Source organism: Solanum tuberosum, unplaced genomic scaffold (assembly GCF_000226075.1).
Source record: "Solanum tuberosum cultivar DM 1-3 516 R44 unplaced genomic scaffold, SolTub_3.0 scf00105, whole genome shotgun sequence".
Lineage (NCBI taxonomy): Eukaryota > Viridiplantae > Streptophyta > Magnoliopsida > Solanales > Solanaceae > Solanum > Solanum tuberosum.
Genome location: NW_006239031.1, coordinates 558,913 through 580,737, shown reverse-complemented (window position 1 = coordinate 580,737; position 21,825 = coordinate 558,913). Strand labels below are relative to the sequence as shown.

Below are 21,825 nucleotides of genomic sequence, written 5' to 3'. Positions count from 1 at the left end.
CAGATTAATGTATCATGTATAAAATGTACATCAGATTAGTGTATCATGTATCAAATGTAATGTATCTTACTTAACAATTAATGTATATCACGCATCAGATTAATGTATCAGCGCTTATATTATTGTATCTCGCGCATGTATCAACACCTATATAGCTCTGATACATTAAATTTGATGCGCGAGATACAATAATATAAGCGTTGATACATTAATCTGATGCGCGAGATACAATAATATAAGCGCTGATACATTAATCTGATGCACAAAAATGAGGGATTTTGAAAATTTGTAAAACTTATAAGGGATAATGGTAATAAGTAAACTAAAAGGTGAGATTTCTGTAATTTTTCCATTTTAAAACACATATACATGATTCGAGTCAAATACATCCATATCTAATTAGTTTAATATTTAGATGGTGACATAATAATATGTTGTCACTTTATGTTAAGGGTGAATCTATCTCAGCTTACCTTCCAATCAACTTCATTTTTTTTGTCCTGACCATACTTTTCAACTCTTAAAACCCATCTCTACCTCATTTCCACATCATATTTATACACACATTTTCTTGGATAGCTTCTAGTCAAAACAGAAAATGGATGGGTACACCAAGATCAATGGAACCAACAAATCAAGATCCAACAATTTCTCAGATCTCCAATCTTTACCCCAACACCACAAAACCAATGAGAATCTTAGCCCAAATCACACTGTTTTTCATGATGTCATAGATCTTGAATCCATATCCAAAAGCCAACAAAGCAAGAACCAAGAACCCCATGATGAGAATGAGAATGAGAAAGAGAATCAAGATGCCATTGCCAATGAAGAAAATATGAAGGGCAGCAACAACAACAACATTCCTAGTGCTGTGAAATTGAGCAGGGCTTGCTCTGTTTCATCAGCAGCTTCAGCAAACAGGTTCAGACTAGAAAGACAAGGGAACAAGAATACAACTACATCATCATTTGAATCAGTGAAGAGAGCTTTCTCAATGAGAAGATCTTCATCAGTTTCTGAGAAGTATTGCAGGATTCATGATCAGGGATTCTCCATTTCGTCTCCGATATTGGATGATGTTGCTGAAGCTCACGAGGATAGTACGGAGAAGAAGAAGAAGAAGAAGAAGAAAAATGGAAGTGGCAGAATCCTAAAAGCCTGTAAGCGCCTTTTTGGAATCTGAAAATCACCATAAAATGAATCATTTCATTCTTTTTCTTTTAAAAGTAAACTTAATCCAGTACTTCTGCTTTTTTAAAGTCAAACGAGTTTTTAAGTAACTGGGGCTACACAATGAAGAACATATGGAGTATTATTATATTGTTCATTACTCCCTAGTCCCCACACCCACCACTTTGGCCTAGCTCATGAGTGGAGAGAATTCAAGATTTAAAGTCCACAATTTCAGGACGGATCTGAACTAATATATATTTATAGTTTTATTTTCTTTTGCTTATGCATATATAGTTTGTATGTGTATGTACGTACTCACGGGAGACACTCCTACTTGTATCTTGAGAATGTTTAATCTTTGGCATTTTATCTTTCTCTTTTGTGAACTTCTTCTTTTGTTAAATCTTGTGTATAATAATAAGCATAAAAAGTGGGGTCTTATAATCTTTAGAAGTTATAAGTGCAAGTTGAGTTTTGAGTCAATTTGGTATTCAACAACAACATTCCCAATGTAATCCCACAAGTGGGGTTTAGAGAGAGTAGAATGTACGCAAACTTTAACCCTACCTTTGGTTGCCATACAAGTAAGTTTAAATTTTTAGTGTTCTATTATTTTTAAATGCTTAATTCCTAATTATCTAACTGTCGAAGTTCAATTCACATGTTTGACTATGAAGAAGCGTATTGAGATCCAAATCTAGGCATAAACTAATGACTTTTTCAATTCAAAGCCTTGCCAGTAGTTATAATAGTGACATAACAATTGTCTGGGAAAGTGAGGTGAACTTCTGAGGGAACATGGGTCCAAAAAACAAAAGAAAAAGCAAATAAAAATCTAGATATTAAACAAAAAAAGGAAATGAGTTTAAAAAAAGAGTAATATCAACAAGCATGTGGACATCAGATAATGAAGACAAAAATGGAAGTACCAAGACTTCAATTGGTTTCACAAGGATCCATTATGAGGCCATAAACTATTAAGCACAAAACAATATAATAACACAATCCTTGTGTCACAACTATCAAAATCAGACACTGAGCAGGTAATGATCAAGTAGTGGAGAAGGATAACTCAACCCAAGACTCTTTTTATAAGATCACCTTTTCTACTCTTCACTCTCCAAAAATGATGGTGCACCCGCGTTTGATCCTCCAAAAAATGCACTGGATCTGACACGCACCCAATGTCAGAGTCCAAATCAACATATCATGTCAATACTGTTTGATGAATAAAAGGTTACCCCTTTGAAGTACAAGTTTCAAACCTGAATTACATTATCCCTTTGAAACATTATTATCTAATCGAGTCTTAACCCTTTTGCCATCCTAGATGTCTAATACAAATATACCAATTTTGACAAATCATTCTAAACAATATAACTATAGCAAAATAATACGATAATCGAAGTATAAGAATCAACAAATAGTAAAAGAAATCAGACGACAATCTACTGTGAACAAGCTAAAATACCATTACTATTTACAAAGGAACACAAAATCATCTCTCTCATAATCAAGATGGAATGGTAGGAAACTAGAATCAATACAACATAGATGAAATTGTTTCATACGCACACTTACAATATGAGTAGAAGAAAACGATAACTGGTGTATTTTACTTACATATTTTCTTGTGATACTCCCTCTTCTAATACCAAGCACTTAAGACCCTCCCAACTTCAAAAGAAATATAAGCATCAATGCAAGCATAACATATCTGTTTACGGCTAAGCCAACGCTGATCCCAAGCACTGGTTGTCACACTCTTGGGCTTCTCAATCTCTATTCCCGCTATTTTCTTCCCCAAATATTTGAGCCCCGAATTAAGAAGCTTCTTCTTGTTCAGTTCCTCTGCCGCCCACTCCCGGAGATCAACAACGTTCGACACTTCAAGATCATAGTCCTCCCACAGCTTGTCCACGTCACTACGAATACCAACTCCAACGAATCTGTAGTCGTCGTTGTTCAGAAAGTTTCGGAGTCGGCGGGGGATGTGGTTGGAGTGGAGAACTTGGTAGATGATGCAGGACTCTCCGACACACAGCTGGATAGTGGCGACTGGGTTTCGGTCGGCGACGGGATTGAAGTTTGGGCGCCACTCGATGTCAAGCCCTACAATCAAACGGTGGAGACGGGATCCGTTTTCGGTTTCGATTTTTTTGATCCATGAGGAGACAGTAGAAGGATCAACAGTGACGCTGGTTTCGATTTCGGTGTCGTCCTCGTCCAGAATAACATTGTAGAGTCTGTAGTTACAATTGCAGGCCAATTCGTACTCGATTAACTGCACATCCATGCCGTTCAAAGGCAAGAACCGAATCTCTCTACTATTGCTGTGAATTTTGAAGCAAGAAATAGAAGTAAATTTAGGGCAAGTGCCTTATGAAGTTCGCAAAAATCAATCAAAGATGTTAGAGTGGAGGTGCCACTACCGACATCTTATTTTGAATGAGAATGCTAAATCACTAGAAAATTTGGCTAGAATTTGGTCAGAAAATTTTAAAAATTATAAAAAAAATTTATTTAAAAATAAATCAATCTTTTTTCCATTTTTAGTTAAAAGATGGAGTATTAAAGTTAAAAGAGCAAAAATATTTTAAAATATAAAATAACATAGATAAAGTATCATTCTGGCCAAAAAAAAATTCCATTTTTTTATTATATATGGAATGAAATATTGGCCGATTAAAAGCTTTTATGTTTAGAAATTGAAAGTTTGGATAATGAGAATGTTGTTGAGGTAGATGTGTCGATATATTAAAAGAGATAAAATTTGTAATAAAAATAGAATTGGAGTGATCTTGATGAAAGATAAAATGTAGGAACTGAAACTAGGATGATTTGGACCTGTGATGATGAGATGCACGATATATAAGGGTGGGGGCTTGAAATGTTGACTATATGGTTACATGAGAGGTAGAAAAAGTATTGACAAATGTGATTAGATATGACGTGACATAATTTCATGTTATCGAGGACATAATTTTAGATAAGAAACAATGGAAGACATGAATTAGGATAGAAAATTAGTTAGGTAGTTTGAGAGTTTGTCTCGTTTTGTCTTTCATACTAGTAATCATAGTATTACTTAGTAAGTTTCTTGTTATTCTGATTCTGTTACTATTATTTAGTGGTTCTAGCACTATTATATTATTCTAGAATGGTGATTGTTCATCTTTCTTAGCATTTTGTCTTGACTTCTTTATTTTTGATCTTTTTTTTCAAATCGCTTTGTAATGGTTTTACTTGAGCTACTGTGTGTGAAATAACCTTTCTACCTAGTGAAATTTACTACAAATTATTTTTCTTAAATTTCAGTTATAAAATTATATTGAGTATATTGTTGTCGTTGTTATTCAAAGATGTAAAAATGTCATCACGGCTTGATACTATTACCCAAAAATTATGTACATGTTAAGTTGACAAACAAATACACCATACTAATCGGCATCCTAATTGGGTCCAAATAATCAACGTACCCTATTTTTCAACTTAACTTATGCTGTAATATGACATGACTTTGGATAATACATGATAGAAGGTTAATATTAGAACAGTGTTATGCTCTCTTTACTATTCGCTTTAATATGAATTAATCATGATTAACTAATACGTATACTTATTAAATTATGTAATTATAATAAAGTTATATAACTTGACGTAAATCCCAATACAAATTTATCGTATTAAAGGATATGTACACATAGTAATTTGTACATGACCATTTTGTTTTCCGTTGTTTTAATTTCATCCAATAAATCCTCCGTGTAAGTAACGTAACATAAAATATCTTATCCTCTTTGATTGATATTCCAAAATAGGTGCCATACAGTTCTCTTTAACATTATTATAAAATACCACAATGTCACTCAATGAATGTAGGGAAACACAATTAAATTATCAACCTTGAATATCCTGAATACAAGGAAACTTTTAAATCCATTTTTATCCCCCTAAAAAATCGAATCAAAATGAAAGAATCCTCAGAATAATACGAAATACCATAAAAAATACACAAATTAATAGCCTATATACCAGAAAGTCCCTTCTTTTTTTCCTGCTATTTTCACTATTGTTAGAACCAGACAATCAAATCTGTGGCAAAAAATAAATAAATTGAAAACCAATTTATACGTATTATTATTATTATTATAAACATTCAAATACCTGAATGTTCTTGTCTTTGTTATCTGAATTCTTGAAACATAATAGTAATATTCTTATTATAATTCTAATTCTTCCCTTTGTGTATATTAAATTTTTAATTTCATTTTTTGTTGTTGGGTTTTTGGCATTTGGTTTGATAATGCCAATAGAAGGTGTTTCCATGGTGGAGGAACCTGTTTTATGTGGTTCACCACTAGGGTCCAGCCCAACCTCCCCTAAGAGTAGGATTAAATTTCTGTGTAGCCAGGGAGGAAAAATTCTTCCTCAACCAACTGATGGCCACCTCAAGTATGTTGGTGGCGAGACACGTGTTATCTCTGTTCCTCGGGACATTAAACTTTCAGGTAAAAATATTCTTTATCCTTTTTAACGGTTTATATGAATATGTTACATTGATTTATGACTGTTATGCCACCACATTGCAGAACTGATGAAGAAGCTAACTCCTCAAATTGAAGGTGATATGGTTCTGAAATATCAACTAGTACACGAGGAGCTTGATGCCTTGATCTCGGTTAAAACAGATGAGGATCTACGCCACATGTTAGACGAATATGATCGTTCTGAGAGTGCAGGGATCCCCAGACTTCGTGCCTTTCTGTTCCCAGCAAAGCCTGTTGTGGTGGATCACCACACAACGCCACCAGAACCTCTAGAACAACGATACATCGATGCTATTAATGGTATAATACGTGCAAGGGAAGCAGGGATTAGGATACAACAACCTATAAGCATAAGTCAGGCCTCTTTTGGGTTTTCCTCTGCTTGTTCTTCACCAAGATCTCCTGACAGTTGCACTACTGATGGTGTTATTCATGAGTCATTGCTACAAAGTATTTTTCAAAATAGAAGTCAATTGCACAAAGTTCAGAGTTCCCCTAGCTTTTACAATGTCAGTAACCAGCAGCAACATGGGCTACATCACCAACAGCATCATCACTATTACAACCATAGACAACAATACTACAATGGTTACCAGTTAAACAAACCTCCTCATGGTCCTGGTGATCCAGTCAAAGGGCCAGACAGGTTGTTTTCTGTTAGGTCTGTTGGTCGAACTGAAGGGTTAAGGTATCAAATGGATCATAATCAACATTACTATCAATCACCCTCGAGGCACAGCCGTGGTGGTGGCTGTTGTATAAAATGTATGCATTTTGATGACTATGAAAGGAGAAATGGAAGTATATCACCGAGCAGTTACTCTATGGAAATAGGAAATGGTTGTGCTTCTCCAGGAGGTTATTCTGTGGAAAGAAGAACCAGTAGTCTTTCTCCCAGTCCCATTCCACTAAGCCCTCGCTTCTCCAATATGGCTGATACTTAAAAACACTGCAATTTCCACATATGTTTGGCAAGAGTTCACAGCACACACAGCCCCACCCTATTTGGTACAAGTTATTGTACAGTAAATAATTATTTATTTTTATCATATAAGAAGGGATGTACATTCGTCTTTTGCATTTTACCATGGACTTTGTATAATAAATACTGAAATTCTGATGGGTTCCTCAGGAACATCATTTTGTACTTGCAAGGCAGGAGTTCTTCTGTTAGGATTTGTCCATTAATGATAGCATCAGGATCAGGTATGAGATTGAAAAGATAAATAGAAATGTCTCAATATCAGTACTGAGAATTAGATTCAAATTCATTCACTCCAATAATAGCAAGTAATCCAAAAACACAAGGAGCTATAGGGAAGGATTCACAAGATCCCCCTACCCATAGAATTGTGGAACAGTAGGGTGAGAGAACCAGAAAGAGCAGTTTCTCTAACCTTCGGGTTTGAACCGCTAACATTTTTCTAAAAATATTCATGGGTAGACGCCGTTTCATTTTGCAATCAAGAGTAACCCCACCTACCTCAACATTTCTAACCTCTAGTTCCCTGTATGGATTATCTTTTTCGCGTACCCCATTCCACCAGAAATTGTCCCCCAAAATCGTAATTGTGCACAAAGTTAAATCCCTTATACACAACCTAAGCAAGAGTATAAAAGCTGAAAATTAAATATAGCCTCAAAATTGCTCCTCTATGTTCACTTGCTGTCGGTGAAATCAGCATCAATTACGTCATCTCCATCAGGTCCCTTCCCAGATGATGATTCTGAAGGTCCATCAGAACTGCCAGGTGCTGGACCAGCACCTGGTGCAGCACCAGGCTGGTTGTAGAGTGACTGACCAAGCTGCATTACTTCTTGGTTAAGGGCAGCCATAGCATCCTTCATGGTCTGAGTTGAGCCTCCTGAGATTGCTTCTTTAAGCTCTCCAAGTTTAGCCTCAACCTTCTCTTTCACTGGCCCTGGTACTTTGTCTCCAAGTTCTTTCAACTGCTTCTCTGTCTGGTAGACAACAGAATCGGCCTGGTTCTTTGTGTCTATGGCGTCTCTCTTCTCCTTGTCTTCCTGGGCAAATCTTTCAGCTTCTTTAACCATTCTCTCGACCTGTTTCCATGCAACCAGAAATCCCATCACATATGAGCAGCAGGGGGAGCTAAAATGGAATGATACACAACATATTGCTCCATAGACAACCAAAGGAATTAAAAGCCAATATTAGAAGGAAAAATTTTAAAAAGGCAAATTCCAGCAACTGATAAACACGAAACAACTCGTCGCACAACTACCTAGCTAGAATTGCTAAAGGAGACACAGTCCCTAGTAGAATTGGAAGTCAAAATCATACCTCATCACCAGGCAATGTGCTGGCACCTGTAATGGTGATGTCTTGCTTCTTCCCAGTACCCTTGTCAATAGCAGTCACGGAAAGAATACCATTGGCATCAATGTCAAATTTCACTTCAATTTGAGGAACCCCTCTTGGGGCAGGAGGAATTCCATCAAGCCGGAAGCTGCCTAAAGATTTGTTGTCCCTAACAAATTCTCGCTCCCCTTGGAGGACATTAATTTCTACACTTGTCTGACCATCAGCAGCGGTAGAGAACACTTCTGATTTGGAGGTAGGCAATGTTGTATTTCTTGGAATGATCTTTGTCATCACACCACCAAGTGTTTCCAAACCAATGGACAATGGTGCGACATCTAAAAGGACAATATCGCTGACATCTCCAGCCAAAACTCCAGCCTAGAATAATGAAGAAATTGAGATGTGCACCAAAATACTAATCAAGACCAGAATACAAGAACCGGGAACAAAAAAGGTCTTACCTGCACTGCAGCACCAAGAGCAACAACTTCATCGGGATTAACTGTAACATTGGGGTCCTTTCCAGTCAATTTCTTAACAAGTTCCTGAACAGCTGGAATACGTGTAGAACCACCAACCAGGATGACCTCGTCAATATCGCTGAAGGAGAGCTTGGCATCTCTCAAGGAATTTTGAACAGGAGTTTTAAGCCTAATTGCAGAACAAGCGCAAAAAAACTGACATCAAACCCTCTTATCTTGTAAAAGCCAGGCAACTTAATCATTAAAGTTTATAAGCTATAAAAGAAAGTGTGTTATATTGCTGTTACCTGTCAAGCAGATCTGAGCATAGTTCTTCAAATTTCCCACGTGTGATAGTGGTCTCAATGTGTTTAGGACCATCAGCAGTGGCTGTAATGAATGGCAAACTACAACAGAAAATATAATTTCAAAATCAACGGACAACAAAACCCCAAAGGGCAAAGAAGTAAAATGAAGCTTGAAATCATCATACATACCTGATGTTAGTCTGGGTCAGTGATGACAGTTCCATCTTAGCTTTCTCAGCAGTCTCAGTCAGACGTTGAAGAGCTTGTTTGTCCTTTAGAAGATCAATACCTTCATCCCTCTTGAAACTTGCAGCAAGCCAATCAACAATCCTCTGCATGAGTGGAATACTTCAAAATTACTTGTAGCAGGTACTAGTGATTTAGAGGTAAATTGCTCAATCAAGCGACAAATACATTTTGTTAAGGGGACAGAAAATAAACCTTGTCAAAATCATCACCACCAAGATGGGTGTCACCAGAAGTTGACAACACCTCAAATACACCATCACCAACCTCAAGAACTGCAAGTAAAAAATTTGTTACAATTGCCACAAGGATGAGTTCACAGAGACATGGATAAAGTCAAAACATTAAGTCAAGATGTTAAAAGACATTCTATAGTGGTATGCCCTACACTACATACGAAAGATACAGCAGCAAAACCCAGCACAGAGGTCATATAATATAAAGAAACAACAGTTAAGAGTTACCAGCTATAAGCCCATTCCTAAGAACCTTTTCAACACACAGCTCAAGGTCAAAAAATACCCCTACAAACTTGTTTTTAACCTATCCCCTCTCGTATAAATTGTGGTTGAATGCACAGCATGATTGTTGGAAACTCAAAGTATGAAAATCACCAAACTGGAACAACATAGCCATGCACAAAAAGCAGGGAACAGTTTCAAGACACAACAGAGCTAATACCCAGGAGGGAACCATAGTGCAATTATTACCTGATACATCAAAAGTACCACCTCCAAGATCAAAAACCAAAATTGTTTCATTACTTTTCTTTTCAAAACCATAAGCCAAGGAGGCAGCAGTGGGTTCATTAATTATCCGAAGAACTTCTAATCCAGCAATGCGACCTGCATCCTTAGTTGCTGTCCTCTGAGAATCATTGAAGTATGCAGGAACCGTGACAACAGCCTTGGAAACCTTGTCATTCAAAAATTTGGATGCATCATCCACCAACTTCCTCAGGACCTAAACCAGAAAAGAGAATAAAATCATTTGTAAGTCAACAGAAGCATGGAAGCAAACTCATAAACAACGGCCAGCTCACTTGACAATGGAACTAAAAAATAAAAATCCAAGAAAAAAGTATCTGGCAGGATGTCTATATGCCCTCTTGTCTAATCAACTTTGCAATAGTGTCACATAACTAATGCTTTATTGGACAGCAACATCATATTGTTCACACTAACTTCAGCAAAAGGCATGTGAATTAATGAACTTCAAAATCTCAAATTGTGAAGACAGTTACACTTGCCGGTGTTTTTGACGTGGAGTAAAAGACTGTCTAAAAAAATGTACACCTCCTTCTGGCATATGGAGGAATATTTTCCTGGACTTGAAGTGAATGTTACATTAAACTGTGGACTATGTTGTCTCATAGGAAAAATAATGTTCTTTTACAATCCCCAGACTTCTACTCCATATCTCTTACTTCAATCAATACTTAGATATTACTAGGTAATCAATATTTAGATATTATTGCCAACCTTTAACACAAATTGTGTTAGAACGCTATCCTTAAACCTTTTCATACACCCTGCAATATCATCCGTTATCAACTTTTCTACCTATTCCACCCTAAATGTCCAGACTTGCTCAAGGACCACAATTTCCTAGTCAGGATAGTCAGAAACACCAACTGCAATCTCATTCTAGGCATCCAACTAATACTAGTCTAGACATGCAAGTAAAGACAAATCTTAAGCGTGTTTATGAAGCAGAATACAAGATTGCATATACCTGAGCTGAAATTTCTTCAGCAGCGAATGATTTGCCAATGGCAGGGCAATCAAGCTTGACATTTCCATTCTCATCTCTGATGACATTGTACGATACCTGCTTCGACTCCTCATCCACCTCATTCATCTTCCTTCCAATGAATCTCTTCACTGAAAAGAAGGTATTCTCCGGGTTCACCACAGCCTGACGCTTCGCAATTTGACCAACAAGCCTATCCCCACTCTTGGTGTAAGCGACCACTGAAGGAGTTGTCCTCTGTCCTTCAGCATTCGTCACTATGGTAGGCTTCCCTCCTTCCATAGCAGCGACAGCTGAATTAGTAGTCCCCAAGTCAATTCCCACCACCTTCTCCGCCACCACACGCATCGGTGCATAACCACCGTTATTCCCCCGGCTTGAACTGCTCTTCTTCTGCTTCAATCCAAAAGCTAGGGTTCTATTGTTCAGTTTTTGCCCCAAAAATACAGACTTTGAAGGTTTTCTAGTGGAAGAAGATGAATTAGCGAAATATGTAGCTCCAAGAGCGTGAATTTGAGCAGTTGAAGAGGCCATAGTTAACCCTACTGACCCTAGAAAGAGAGAAGAATTGAGAATTTGGGGATTAGAGGAAAAGGCGAGTTAGGAGGAAGAGGAGTTGAAAGAAGAGCATAGAAGAAGAGAAGATAAGGAGGAGGGTGAGGGTTAGGTGAGTACACGTGGACGGTTCTAGAATCATCTTTTGGCTGATTGAAATTAAAGCTTGTGATTGGCTCATTCATTTTGGGCCCGCTCCTCAGGCCCATTGGATCATCTGTAGCCTATATAGGCCGGCAATGACAACTTTTCTGTTAATTTACCAATACCCATTTTAGTGCCCCAAACAGTAATTCTTTTTTAAACATATGGTGGAAAATTGTCAATATACATCCTTAAAATAATAGTAATAAGTATCTTTCTTTCATATTTGAAATCCATATATTAAGGACTGTATAACTACACTCTAACAGGATATTGATTCCTTGATTTTCTCCAAATCAGTTTCTTTTATTTTTCATTGTTTTACAAATTTGAATTTTTTTTTTAATTGTTTTGTCTGTTGTAGGAGAAGATCAGGAATTGTATATCTTGCCAGTTACAAAACTCTATATTTAAGGAAATAATAATGTTAATAAATTGGTTAGGAATTATTTTAATACATTTATTATTTGCTAGGTATTGTTAGAAATCTAAAATCAACACAATATATGTAATTCTCCCTTATGTATATGCAACAGGACTTCAATGATTTATAAAATGCTTTTAATATTTTAAAGCATCCTGTTTTAATACCTATTTCGTACCTTATTGACAAAAAATATGTATTGCCAAAATGCATACAAAATTTAAAACTTCATACCAAATACATACCAAAAATAACCATAAGTGATGTATATAATATGTATGTAAATGAGCTTCAATAGTTGAATAAACAATATAAATACAACTCATTTTATGTGTACAATGAGTATAAATCTAGAATTTCAAGATACAACTAATATGAGTGCAAAATTGCAATCTTTATACCAAAATCATACCAACTTATTATTAATATTTTGTGTATATAAATTATGTATACAACACTAAGTATAAAATAGAAATAAAGGACACATCTCAAAAAGTCATACTAAATTTAAACCAATAATAATAATAAGCAATAATCGCATGCTTCAGGTCAATTTCATACAAATATGTGGGGTGATTTTTCGATTATTATATAAACACATGGTGGAAAATTGTGCATTGGAATAATAATAAGTATCTTTCTTTCTATGATTGTTGAATTTTTTTTAATTTTTAATTTGTAGTGTGTTATATAACTAAATTTTAATCATGTTCTTATTCACTATTTTACAAAATGTTACTTTATCAGTCCCAAAATAAATATCACTTTGGCAAAAAAACCATAAAATAAGTGTCATTAGAAATTCAAGATAAAATTAAATTGTTTTTTAAGTCTATATGTAAAGCTCAATTTCAAGAAACATATAATATAAAAGTAATTTAGTAAACTATACCTTCTATTTATTTTTATTTTTTTATCTAATAGACATGAAATGAGCTAAAGTGACACTTATTTTGATAAAAAAATTTAGTCTCATCATTTGACATGAACTAAATACCATTAGACATACATTGACAAGAACTTCCAAAATGTAACTTCAAAGGCAAGGAGAGAACTTACTTACGCCACTACTCTAATGTATTTTCACACAACAAATTGCTTTTGTTGAAGATATGGATAAGATACAACATACTAGGATACTCCTAATCAGAGTATTTCATTTAAACTGCAAGGGGAACAAGAAGAAAAAATAAGGATACAACAGCTTCTTCTTTTTTAGTTTAATCAGCAGCTTTCATTAGGCAATATAGAATCACCTTGTTAGAAAGTTCTACAGTCAATTCAGGACTTTCTATCTATTCCTGGACCCTTTCCTCACATCTAGTATTACGTGGTTCTCGAAAGAGCCATGCCATGCTTCAGGCTCTCCGTAAACATCATGCCAAATGAGTTCCCGAATATAGTCAATGCCAAGCTGATAACCATGTCATGCTTCCAAAAATTTTATTACGACCCCAATGAAACGGATGATTGTAGGAGCTTACCTTTAAGAATATTGTTTTTGAGGTAGTGCTCTCCAACCAATATCTCGTCTATAAAAACCTCCAGGCCAATTAATTTGTTCAACGGCTTGATAAGCTCTATCCCGAGCCTCTTCAAGATCCTTTCCTTTTGCTGTGACTCCAAGAACACGTCCTCCAGTAGCAATGAAATTTCCATCTGCATCAAAAGCAGTTCCAGCATGGAATACTTTGACAGATGGAGCAACTTGCTCTGCTTCCTCAAGCTTATGGATAATTGTTCCTTTCTGGTAGTTGCCAGGATAGCCATTACTTGCCATTACAACCACCATGGCTGATCCAGGGGACCAGTCCAAAGACATCCCATGTAGCTTCCCACGGCAAGCTGCCAGCAAAATTTCAACCAAATCAGACTCTAACCGGACCATCAATACCTGCAAAGGACAAGAAAAAGACTTCAAAACTATTTTATGGGATAGAGTAATTACACTGAGCACAATGAAATCCCACTCCTGTATCCATTACATGTTTCATCAAGTACCATGTAAAACCTACGGGAAAAAAAAGTAACCAGAAAAATTTGCCAAACTATAACTGAATAGAATAGACAGCATCAAACTTCTACTCTTTCTGTGACGAATATTGCCCTTCCTATAATTCTGCCTTTCCGAATACACAACGCAAAGGACAAACATATAGGATGAACTAACTTAATTACTGTTGCTTTAACAAAGCAAATATGCAAAACTAACTAAACACAAAGCCATCTGTAAATTCTGAATCACCTATCTCACTATACAGTAATTGATTTCCCCCGTTGTATACATACAAAAATGTTACCCACTCTTTGGGATAGTAATTGCCTAAGAAGGCTCAACCAAATGTTCACTTAAATCCCTATTCAACTACTCAAATTGCACCACAGATGCAACTAAATAGGACCAATGAGGGTCCATAGTGAGCTAATTCTATATTTTAATACTGCCTTTGAAAAACTTTATAGTTTAAGGGACTATAATAGCCTCCACACTCCGATAAAATGTGATGAAGGCATGAAGCTACACTCTAGGAGAGATGTTCTAATGTGACAATAGTAACTTGTCATCCAAGATAGAATTCCAAAACCAAAAGACTATGAGTCTGTATAACAGATCAGATATTTCTAAGTTCATAACTGAAATGAGAGCACCCGTTTATTTAGCAATAACACCTCCAATTATCCACCTTCTGGAACAAAAATGATCTTGAACCAATTTAACAATATTCTTCACTTGTAGGACATGACGGTAATAAATCTCTTTCACAAAAAAAGAAAAGAAAAAAAGAGCACATGTTACTTTGGAAAGCACCTAGCATTCTATTGCTTCTGAAAGACTAAAACCTTGTGCACATAGCAAATGCCAAATCATGTAATGGATAAAAAGCAGTATGTTTCACATAACAAATTTATCATATACCAAAGTGAAGAACCAAAGAGTCTGATGCTTTCCTAAGCGTAATTTGAAACTAGGATCAATGGTACTAACACAAATTGCAATATGAAAATAAAAAGTTTGATTGCACCTGGCAAGTCAAATCCAACTAACCTGACACTCTGGATCTCCAAAGCGTACATTGTACTCAATTAACTTTGGCAAACCAGATTTCTTCTCGATCATGAGCCCAGCATACAGAACCCCAACAAACTTGCAGCCTTCTTCGGCCATTCCCTTCACTGTAGGGAAAATTATAGACTCCATGACCATTGATTGCAGTTCCTTTGTCAAGACAGGAGCTGGAGAATATGCCCCCATCCCACCAGTATTTGGTCCTGTATCGCCATCCCCAACTCGTTTGTGGTCTTGAGCAGATTCCAGAGGTATGGCATGCTCACCATCTACTAGAGCAAAAAATGATGCTTCCTCTCCTTCCAAATATTCCTCTACAACGACTCGAGAGCCAGCAGAACCAAAAACATTGTCTACAAGCATAGAATCAACAGCCTCATATGCTTGCTCCAATGTCATGGCAACAATCACTCCTTTACCAGCAGCCAATCCATCCGCTTTAACAACAATTGGGGCACCTTCCTGTTTGATGTACTCTTTTGCAGCGGATGGGTCTGTAAATGCTTGATACTGCAGATATTCCACCGCAGATAAAGTCAAGAGATGAAGTGAACCAAAAAATTTAAAAGCCAAGCATCACAGTACGTTTTATTATAAGTAAAACAAGTAAATATAGATGAAACTAGACAGTACGCACAGACCTTTGCAGTTGGAATTCCATATTTATCACATAAGCTCTTCATGAAGTTCTTAGAACCTTCTAAAGCAGCTGCTTCTGACGAGGGGCCAAAGGTAGGAATTCTTTCCTTGACAAGGTCATTAGCAAGGCCTGCAACAAGCGGAGCCTCTGGTCCAACCACAACTAGCCCAACTCCCCATTTACGACAGAAAGCAATCACAGCTGAACTATCTAAAACATCAAGGTCTGATATGCAAGTTGCATCACCTGAGCTGGAAATTCCAGCATTACCCGGTGCACAGAAAATAGCGTCACAAGAAGGGGATCGCCTCAAAGCATGACAGAGTGCATGCTCTCTCCCTCCTCCTCCAATTACCAAGACAACCACCCTTTCCTCTATAATAACAATTAGAAAGGAATCAATAAATAATGCCAAGGAACTTGTGAATTGTATAATATCTATCACAGAGCAACAGCTACTGTATCTGTATATGCCAGATAATTATTAAAAACACCAAAAGACAAAACTTTATATTGAAAAGGACAAAAAGAAAGGGTCTGCCGGCATTACACGGCAATTCCAAGCTATTGAATAAAAAACTTAAAATTCATTCTCTACTCTAAAGGGAAGTGAAAATCAAAATCCAAGAAAAGAAGCAGGTATTAACATATCCCTTCAGTGAGAGGAAATACAATCACTTTCGAATAGGCAGAATATTTGGGATTCCAAAATTCCCAAGACATTTTTTAGCCAAACAAAGGACAAAAATTGAAGGGAAGCAAGCAAAACACCGAATTTCTCAGTTTTTCCTATTCTTACATACACATAGAAAGACAAAATTGGTGTTGTAGTTCTTACTGGGGTTGCTATTATCCACTGGAAGGCTGTTGAAAACGGCGAAAGATTTGTGTGTATCAAAACGACGGCAAGAACTCCGACGAACTCGAAGATTGAAACAACCCCAATTGCTGGAACTGTAGTTGGAACAGCGTTGTTCTTTAGCCGAGAACAGCTTTACTGAATGATTCTGGCAATTGCTTACAAACTTCAAAGCAGAAGCAGCTCCTATATTGAGTGACATACATGCCATTTTTTCCTCTTTTCCTTTACCAATTCACCTCCTTCCTTTCCCTTCTCAAAACAAAAAAAAGGTTCAAGAACAATAGCTATGCGATGATGAAGAAGATGATGAGCAACTGTAACAGTGTGTTTTAGGTTTAGTGATGTTTAACAAAAGAGACAGACTACTTACTTTATAATATTTCTATTTGGGGTTTTAGCACTAAGCCCTCTTTTGTTAAGTGACGGCGAATCAAATGGCTTTAAGCACTCTTTGAGAAAACTTAACTTAATTGTTTTTTAGAAAACGTTTGACAAGTTTTTAAATTGTTTCTTTGTCTGCTGTTTTCAATTTAGTTTCTTTTTATTCAAGACTAGATGATTTCTTCTTGAATGTTCAAATTTTCATAGATAAAATTACTTTTGGATTGGGTTATGACTTTTCTTTATTTCAATCTAAGTAATTTTTGAATGGATCAATAATCGTTTTAACTTATCTCAATTTGATCTATTCAAATTCCACCAATTTGACAAATTTAATTGCACAATTTGCCTTCAAATGAATCGGTCTTTAATTTTTAATTTTATCAATCGAACTTATGCTCACAAGTTCAATTTACTTTTAATGATGCGAGACACAACTCGTAAAATATAACGATATGAAAAATATATATTTATGCACATGAAAATATTATGCAAAATTAAATACCAACACAAAATAGGAACAAAAAGTGCAAATGCCACCTATAAATCTATGTTTTAATTTTTTTTAAAAATCAAAAAAATTAAGAATAGGGGAAGGGGATCGAATTGTGGAACTCCCACCAAACAATGAAACGAAATTGCTACCCCTAAGTCAAACTTTCTTAGGTTAGACACTAATCCCCCAATTACAAAAACAAAAAAAAAAAATTAACTTTGAATCAGAAAATAAATAAACAGAGACCATATATTATCTGTAACTTTAATATTCCCCGAGTCAAGAGGTTGCTCACTTCAATATGATCATTTGTCCATATGCTCATCGCTTTTGAACGTCTTCTTGCTTTCTTTTTGTTGAAAATCCCCCAGGCAAAACGAAGTTATGGGCATACTGTTGTCAGTTTACACCTCGGGAGAGCCACATATTCTGTTCCTATTTTTATTTCTTTGGATGAAGTAAGTGATTTCATTGATACCATAAGAAATGCAAATAGTACAAAAGTGAATCTGTTAGCTCCATTACAGGGGTTCCTATAGGGAGCTAACAAAGTCCAAAAAGGTGCCAACAGATTTAGTTTCTATAACGACAATAAGCAAGGAGTTTGAAGAAACTACAATGTGGATAAGCCAATAAAGATATTGAAGCAACTGAACTGACGATGGAAAGAGTACTTACAACTTCTCATCTCACGACTCAAGAGCAACAAGGTATATATGTCCATGCTCACGGTATAAGACCTTTGAAGCACATGACTCTTGGCCACATGAGATTAGCTCTTCAAAATGTAATACCAACAGTCAATTGAAGATGCGATTATCAAAACCAACAATAGTCCGATGTGCTGAGAACAGCTCTTCCGGTCCCAGATAAATAACATGTGCGTATGTGATCATGTTTCACTGAATAACACATGCAAGGAAATACCAAAGACACATATAGCTAGTATTGTTCTTTTTTATCTGAAAATCAACTATTAATGCCCATGAAGCAAATTGGTGCTTAAAGAAAAACTGAAATGATTATATATAGAAACCCTCAGCTTTTCTTCATCCAAACCTAAATCTCACAGTTTTCGCAAGTATACAAAATGTGCTTTGACATATATGCACAGTATTCGTACCAGCTATTGGAAAAAATTACAAGATGCTCTCTCACACGTGGAACAGCAAGTCTAACAGCATTGTGAACTTGATCTACAACCACATTTAGCAAGCACTCACAGATGAGGTGCAAACACTTTTGTCATATTGTACTTGGGGACAGTGGCAGACCACAAAATAGGCACTAGGGTCGTAAAGCCATGAATAAATTCTGCCTTCGAGCATGTTCTGGAACAAGGCGCTGGAGAGTTTCAGTAGGAATTCCAGTGAGCTCTACAAAGGTGCATACCACAATAATGAGGATACATACATCAAAAGAGCTAGAGAAAAATTTAGGGCCAACAAATTGAGAAATTGAATATTCAGACATTTGTAAGATATTGCCACAAGTGGCAAATGTTGAATGCTATATGGCTTAATCACTAGTAGCAAATATGAAATTTAAATATGAACAACAATTGAGTTGAAGAAAATAACCAGGTACCATTTTGGAGATTGAAGGTATATGAGTAGGGACTAGGGACTTCCATTTTTCATCTGTTTCTTCACACTTTTTAAATAAAACTCTAAATCTACTTGTTTGTGGTTCAATCAAGCATAGACACTGAACAGTTACATGATCAGGCAAAGATTAAAATACAACACGACTATGACACAAAAATAAATACGTTTCATATCAGTCAAAAATTGAAAAAATATACCAATAGTTAATTTTTGTCTATTATTATGAAAATGCTTTGTGTGAAATATCAATATCAAAACATATCAGTGGTGTCATATCACAATACTAATAACTAATACCATCACATACTATGAGGAGCTTGTCTAGATATTGCAAGGTTGTGGGATTATCTGCTTAGACATTCACTAGGTTCCATTACAGTCATCTATCTACAAACAAATCATCTAGTGCTTCTTCTTCTCCTATTCTAGTTTTTCCTTTGTTTTGAGATTTTCTTTGTCTAAACAACTTAAACCTTTTTTTCTGAGACTATGACTATTAACTCAGAACCTCCTTTTCTTCTTTGAGTTCATTTTTTTCTGAAATATTTTTAAGTTTAAAGATGGGTAACTCTATCAAGAGTCGGGACACTTTGTTTACAGGAGTTAGGACTAGCTTATCGGTGATAGAAGTTAAGCTATTTTTATTTTTGAATGGTTGGACATGTATGGTAGTTAACTACATTCCTTAGAAGTGTACGTGCAGTATAAGTAGGCAAAGTGATCCCAGGATCAACCTACACGGTGAATACTTGATCAAAAGCAGTAAGAACGAAGAACCATGCATGTGGTATCGAGTTATGCTTCTGTTTGTTTTTTTTTTGGATAAACAAAGTTGTGGTTAAACTTCCTTCATAATTAGAGAACATCATCATAATTAATCAACTACAGCTCAATATAAATTAGTTGAAGCCATATATGTGAATCCACGGTAACAATTCAGCCCTATTTAGGTACCCCCTCCTCTCTTTCATCTTTTTTCTTTCTCTTATGTGGTGGCAGTTGAAATCAGGATTATTCAATTCAAAGCCTCAGTCTGAAATCAGTCGTATCTAATCTAATAAATCACCCACATAATATGCTTACAATGAGGTGGTCAGTCTGGAAGGAGAGAAATGGAAGGTGTTTTGAAGACAAAATCAGATCAGTCAATGATGTGAAATGGAATTGTTTGGTGGCTTTATTTTTTTGGTGTAAACAGAACTGTATAGAGGAAATAGAGGATTAGTAGAATTTCTAGGAGCTTTGTAAAGCTAGAGTCTACTTGCTTTGTAACTTGTTTCTGATGGTGGCCAGCATTCCCAATGCTGAATAATACAACATTACTAATCCTTTAATTAAAAAAAAAAGCCATTTTTGGTGTACGTTACCTTGGGGCTTGAAATTGTAAAGTGGTGGAAGAGGGCGACCATTGGGAAGACGAGTATTAGGATCCCTCAATTCATCAAAGAATGGATGAATACAAGCCTCTAACTGCACGATCAAAGCAGAAATCAATAGGCAACTACAGCCAAACCTTAAGATGATGAGATTGAATTAATTCAGAATGAATGTAGACTTACAGCAGTGCATCTCAAATAAGGTGAATACTGGAAAAACCGACAAATCAGGTCAACTGCTTCTGGAGGCAATCGCTTCTGAAAAACCTGCAAGATGCATTGTGAGATATAGTTAGACTTGTATAAAGGAAATAACTTACGGAAGGGAAACAGACGACTGAGAAATATGAACTCTCTGTATATGATGGAAAACAATCCGGAAAAAAGAAGCACAATTTATCAGGATATATGGAATAAAAGAAGATAAATGAGAATGTTCACATTCACTGGACTAGTTGATAGCAAAAGTTTCTAGGTGCATCACACGAAACGCCAGTTTTTTTAATGAAGAAAAAAAAAAGGCTCTTCCAGGCTTGGAAGCATCTCAAACAGCCTCGAATAGAAGTATTTATATATGTAAGACATGATGAAATTAAGGCTCATTGTAAAACTCTTCTAAGAATATTTCCAATTTGGTATTCTTCTCTGTTTGTCCTCACTTAAATCTCTACTCACATTTTGTTCTGTATAATTTAGATCTTACAATGTCGTACCATCAGACACATGTGAACCAATGGGAAGAATGTTAATGTTTTTCATGGTATTTGACAGACTATGATTTTCAAGCATCATATTAGGGAGGAGCACCAATATACCACCACCCTATCAGATATTCTGGATCCAAGCGCAAGATGTTTTCTATCTTTTGCCAACAGGTTCCAATTTTTGACAGAGACTGCTCTCATTCTTAATTCCTGATTTCCAGTGTCCCATCTTTCCACACCATGGAAGAGGGTGAGTAAAAAAGTCACCCACCAGTCCTACTTTTTTCTCCAAAGCAGGCAGCAGTTCTCCACTTGCTTTTAGAAATTTCTAGATGTCATTTACTATCGTAGCCAGCAAGAGAGAGGGACTCTCTTCGAAGAATTTCATACCACCGACTCTTGCCTATAGATCGTCAGCCCAGATTCAATACAGCAATAAAATGAGGCAAATACAACCTAAAGGAAAATTAAGTTATTAGATTTATTTAGAGAGAAAATGGTCTAGAACCCCCCCAACCTATATCCGAAATCTCAACTACACACTCCAACTTTACGAATGTCCTATTACCCACCTGAACTTTATATTTATCTATTTTATACACACCTAAGTGCTGACCTCAACACATAAACCAAATAATTAGGCCTGCGTGATTCCACGCGCTGGGTCCCTCACCTCTTCAACTCCCATTTCTTGTTTTTTCCACCATTTCCCTCCTAAAACGTAAAAGAACAAAAAAAAAATCCTCTTTT

At 36.1% G+C, this 21,825-nt stretch overlaps 5 protein-coding genes across 7 annotated transcripts in view; 1 reads left to right on the top strand and 4 right to left on the bottom strand.

The window, feature by feature from the left end:
• Nucleotides 1–2,625: 2,625 nt before the first annotated feature.
• Nucleotides 2,626–3,607, bottom strand: LOC102588582 (Werner Syndrome-like exonuclease). Its single transcript, XM_006349258.2, has one exon. The coding sequence runs from the start codon at nucleotides 3,470–3,472 to the stop codon at nucleotides 2,825–2,827; it is 648 nt and encodes a 215-aa protein (XP_006349320.1). The 5' UTR covers nucleotides 3,473–3,607; the 3' UTR covers nucleotides 2,626–2,824.
• An 843-nt stretch (nucleotides 3,608–4,450) lies between these two features.
• On the top strand, nucleotides 4,451–6,881 carry LOC102597550 (uncharacterized). Its single transcript, XM_006349361.2, has 2 exons — nucleotides 4,451–5,687; nucleotides 5,769–6,881. The coding sequence occupies exons 1-2, from the start codon at nucleotides 5,348–5,350 to the stop codon at nucleotides 6,668–6,670; spliced, it is 1,242 nt and encodes a 413-aa protein (XP_006349423.2). The 5' UTR covers nucleotides 4,451–5,347; the 3' UTR covers nucleotides 6,671–6,881.
• Nucleotides 6,882–6,973: 92 nt separating this feature from the next.
• Nucleotides 6,974–11,451, bottom strand: LOC102588246 (stromal 70 kDa heat shock-related protein, chloroplastic). Its single transcript, XM_006349257.2, has 8 exons — nucleotides 10,802–11,451; nucleotides 9,778–10,030; nucleotides 9,263–9,342; nucleotides 9,011–9,153; nucleotides 8,822–8,920; nucleotides 8,514–8,703; nucleotides 8,032–8,430; nucleotides 6,974–7,790 (listed from the first exon to the last, which is right to left on the bottom strand). The coding sequence occupies exons 1-8, from the start codon at nucleotides 11,351–11,353 to the stop codon at nucleotides 7,386–7,388; spliced, it is 2,121 nt and encodes a 706-aa protein (XP_006349319.1). The 5' UTR covers nucleotides 11,354–11,451; the 3' UTR covers nucleotides 6,974–7,385.
• Nucleotides 11,452–13,001: 1,550 nt separating this feature from the next.
• On the bottom strand, nucleotides 13,002–18,219 carry LOC102587923 (phosphoribosylamine--glycine ligase). Its single transcript, XM_006349256.2, has 6 exons — nucleotides 18,067–18,219; nucleotides 17,684–17,823; nucleotides 16,488–16,760; nucleotides 15,651–16,024; nucleotides 14,989–15,519; nucleotides 13,002–13,836 (listed from the first exon to the last, which is right to left on the bottom strand). The coding sequence occupies exons 3-6, from the start codon at nucleotides 16,717–16,719 to the stop codon at nucleotides 13,429–13,431; spliced, it is 1,545 nt and encodes a 514-aa protein (XP_006349318.1). The 5' UTR covers nucleotides 16,720–16,760; nucleotides 17,684–17,823; nucleotides 18,067–18,219; the 3' UTR covers nucleotides 13,002–13,428.
• A 90-nt stretch (nucleotides 18,220–18,309) lies between these two features.
• Nucleotides 18,310–21,825, bottom strand: part of LOC102587166 (shaggy-related protein kinase kappa) — an 11,421-nt gene continuing 7,905 nt past the window's right edge. For all 3 annotated transcript variants that reach the window (XM_006349253.2, XM_006349254.2, XM_006349255.2), the window contains exons 11-13: nucleotides 20,555–20,638; nucleotides 20,363–20,465; nucleotides 18,310–18,764 (exon numbers count right to left, since the gene is read on the bottom strand). In XM_006349253.2, coding sequence (XP_006349315.1) covers nucleotides 18,676–18,764; nucleotides 20,363–20,465; nucleotides 20,555–20,638 — 276 coding nt within the window. In that variant the 3' untranslated portion in view covers nucleotides 18,310–18,675. The remainder of the gene's footprint in view (nucleotides 18,765–20,362; nucleotides 20,466–20,554; nucleotides 20,639–21,825) is intronic.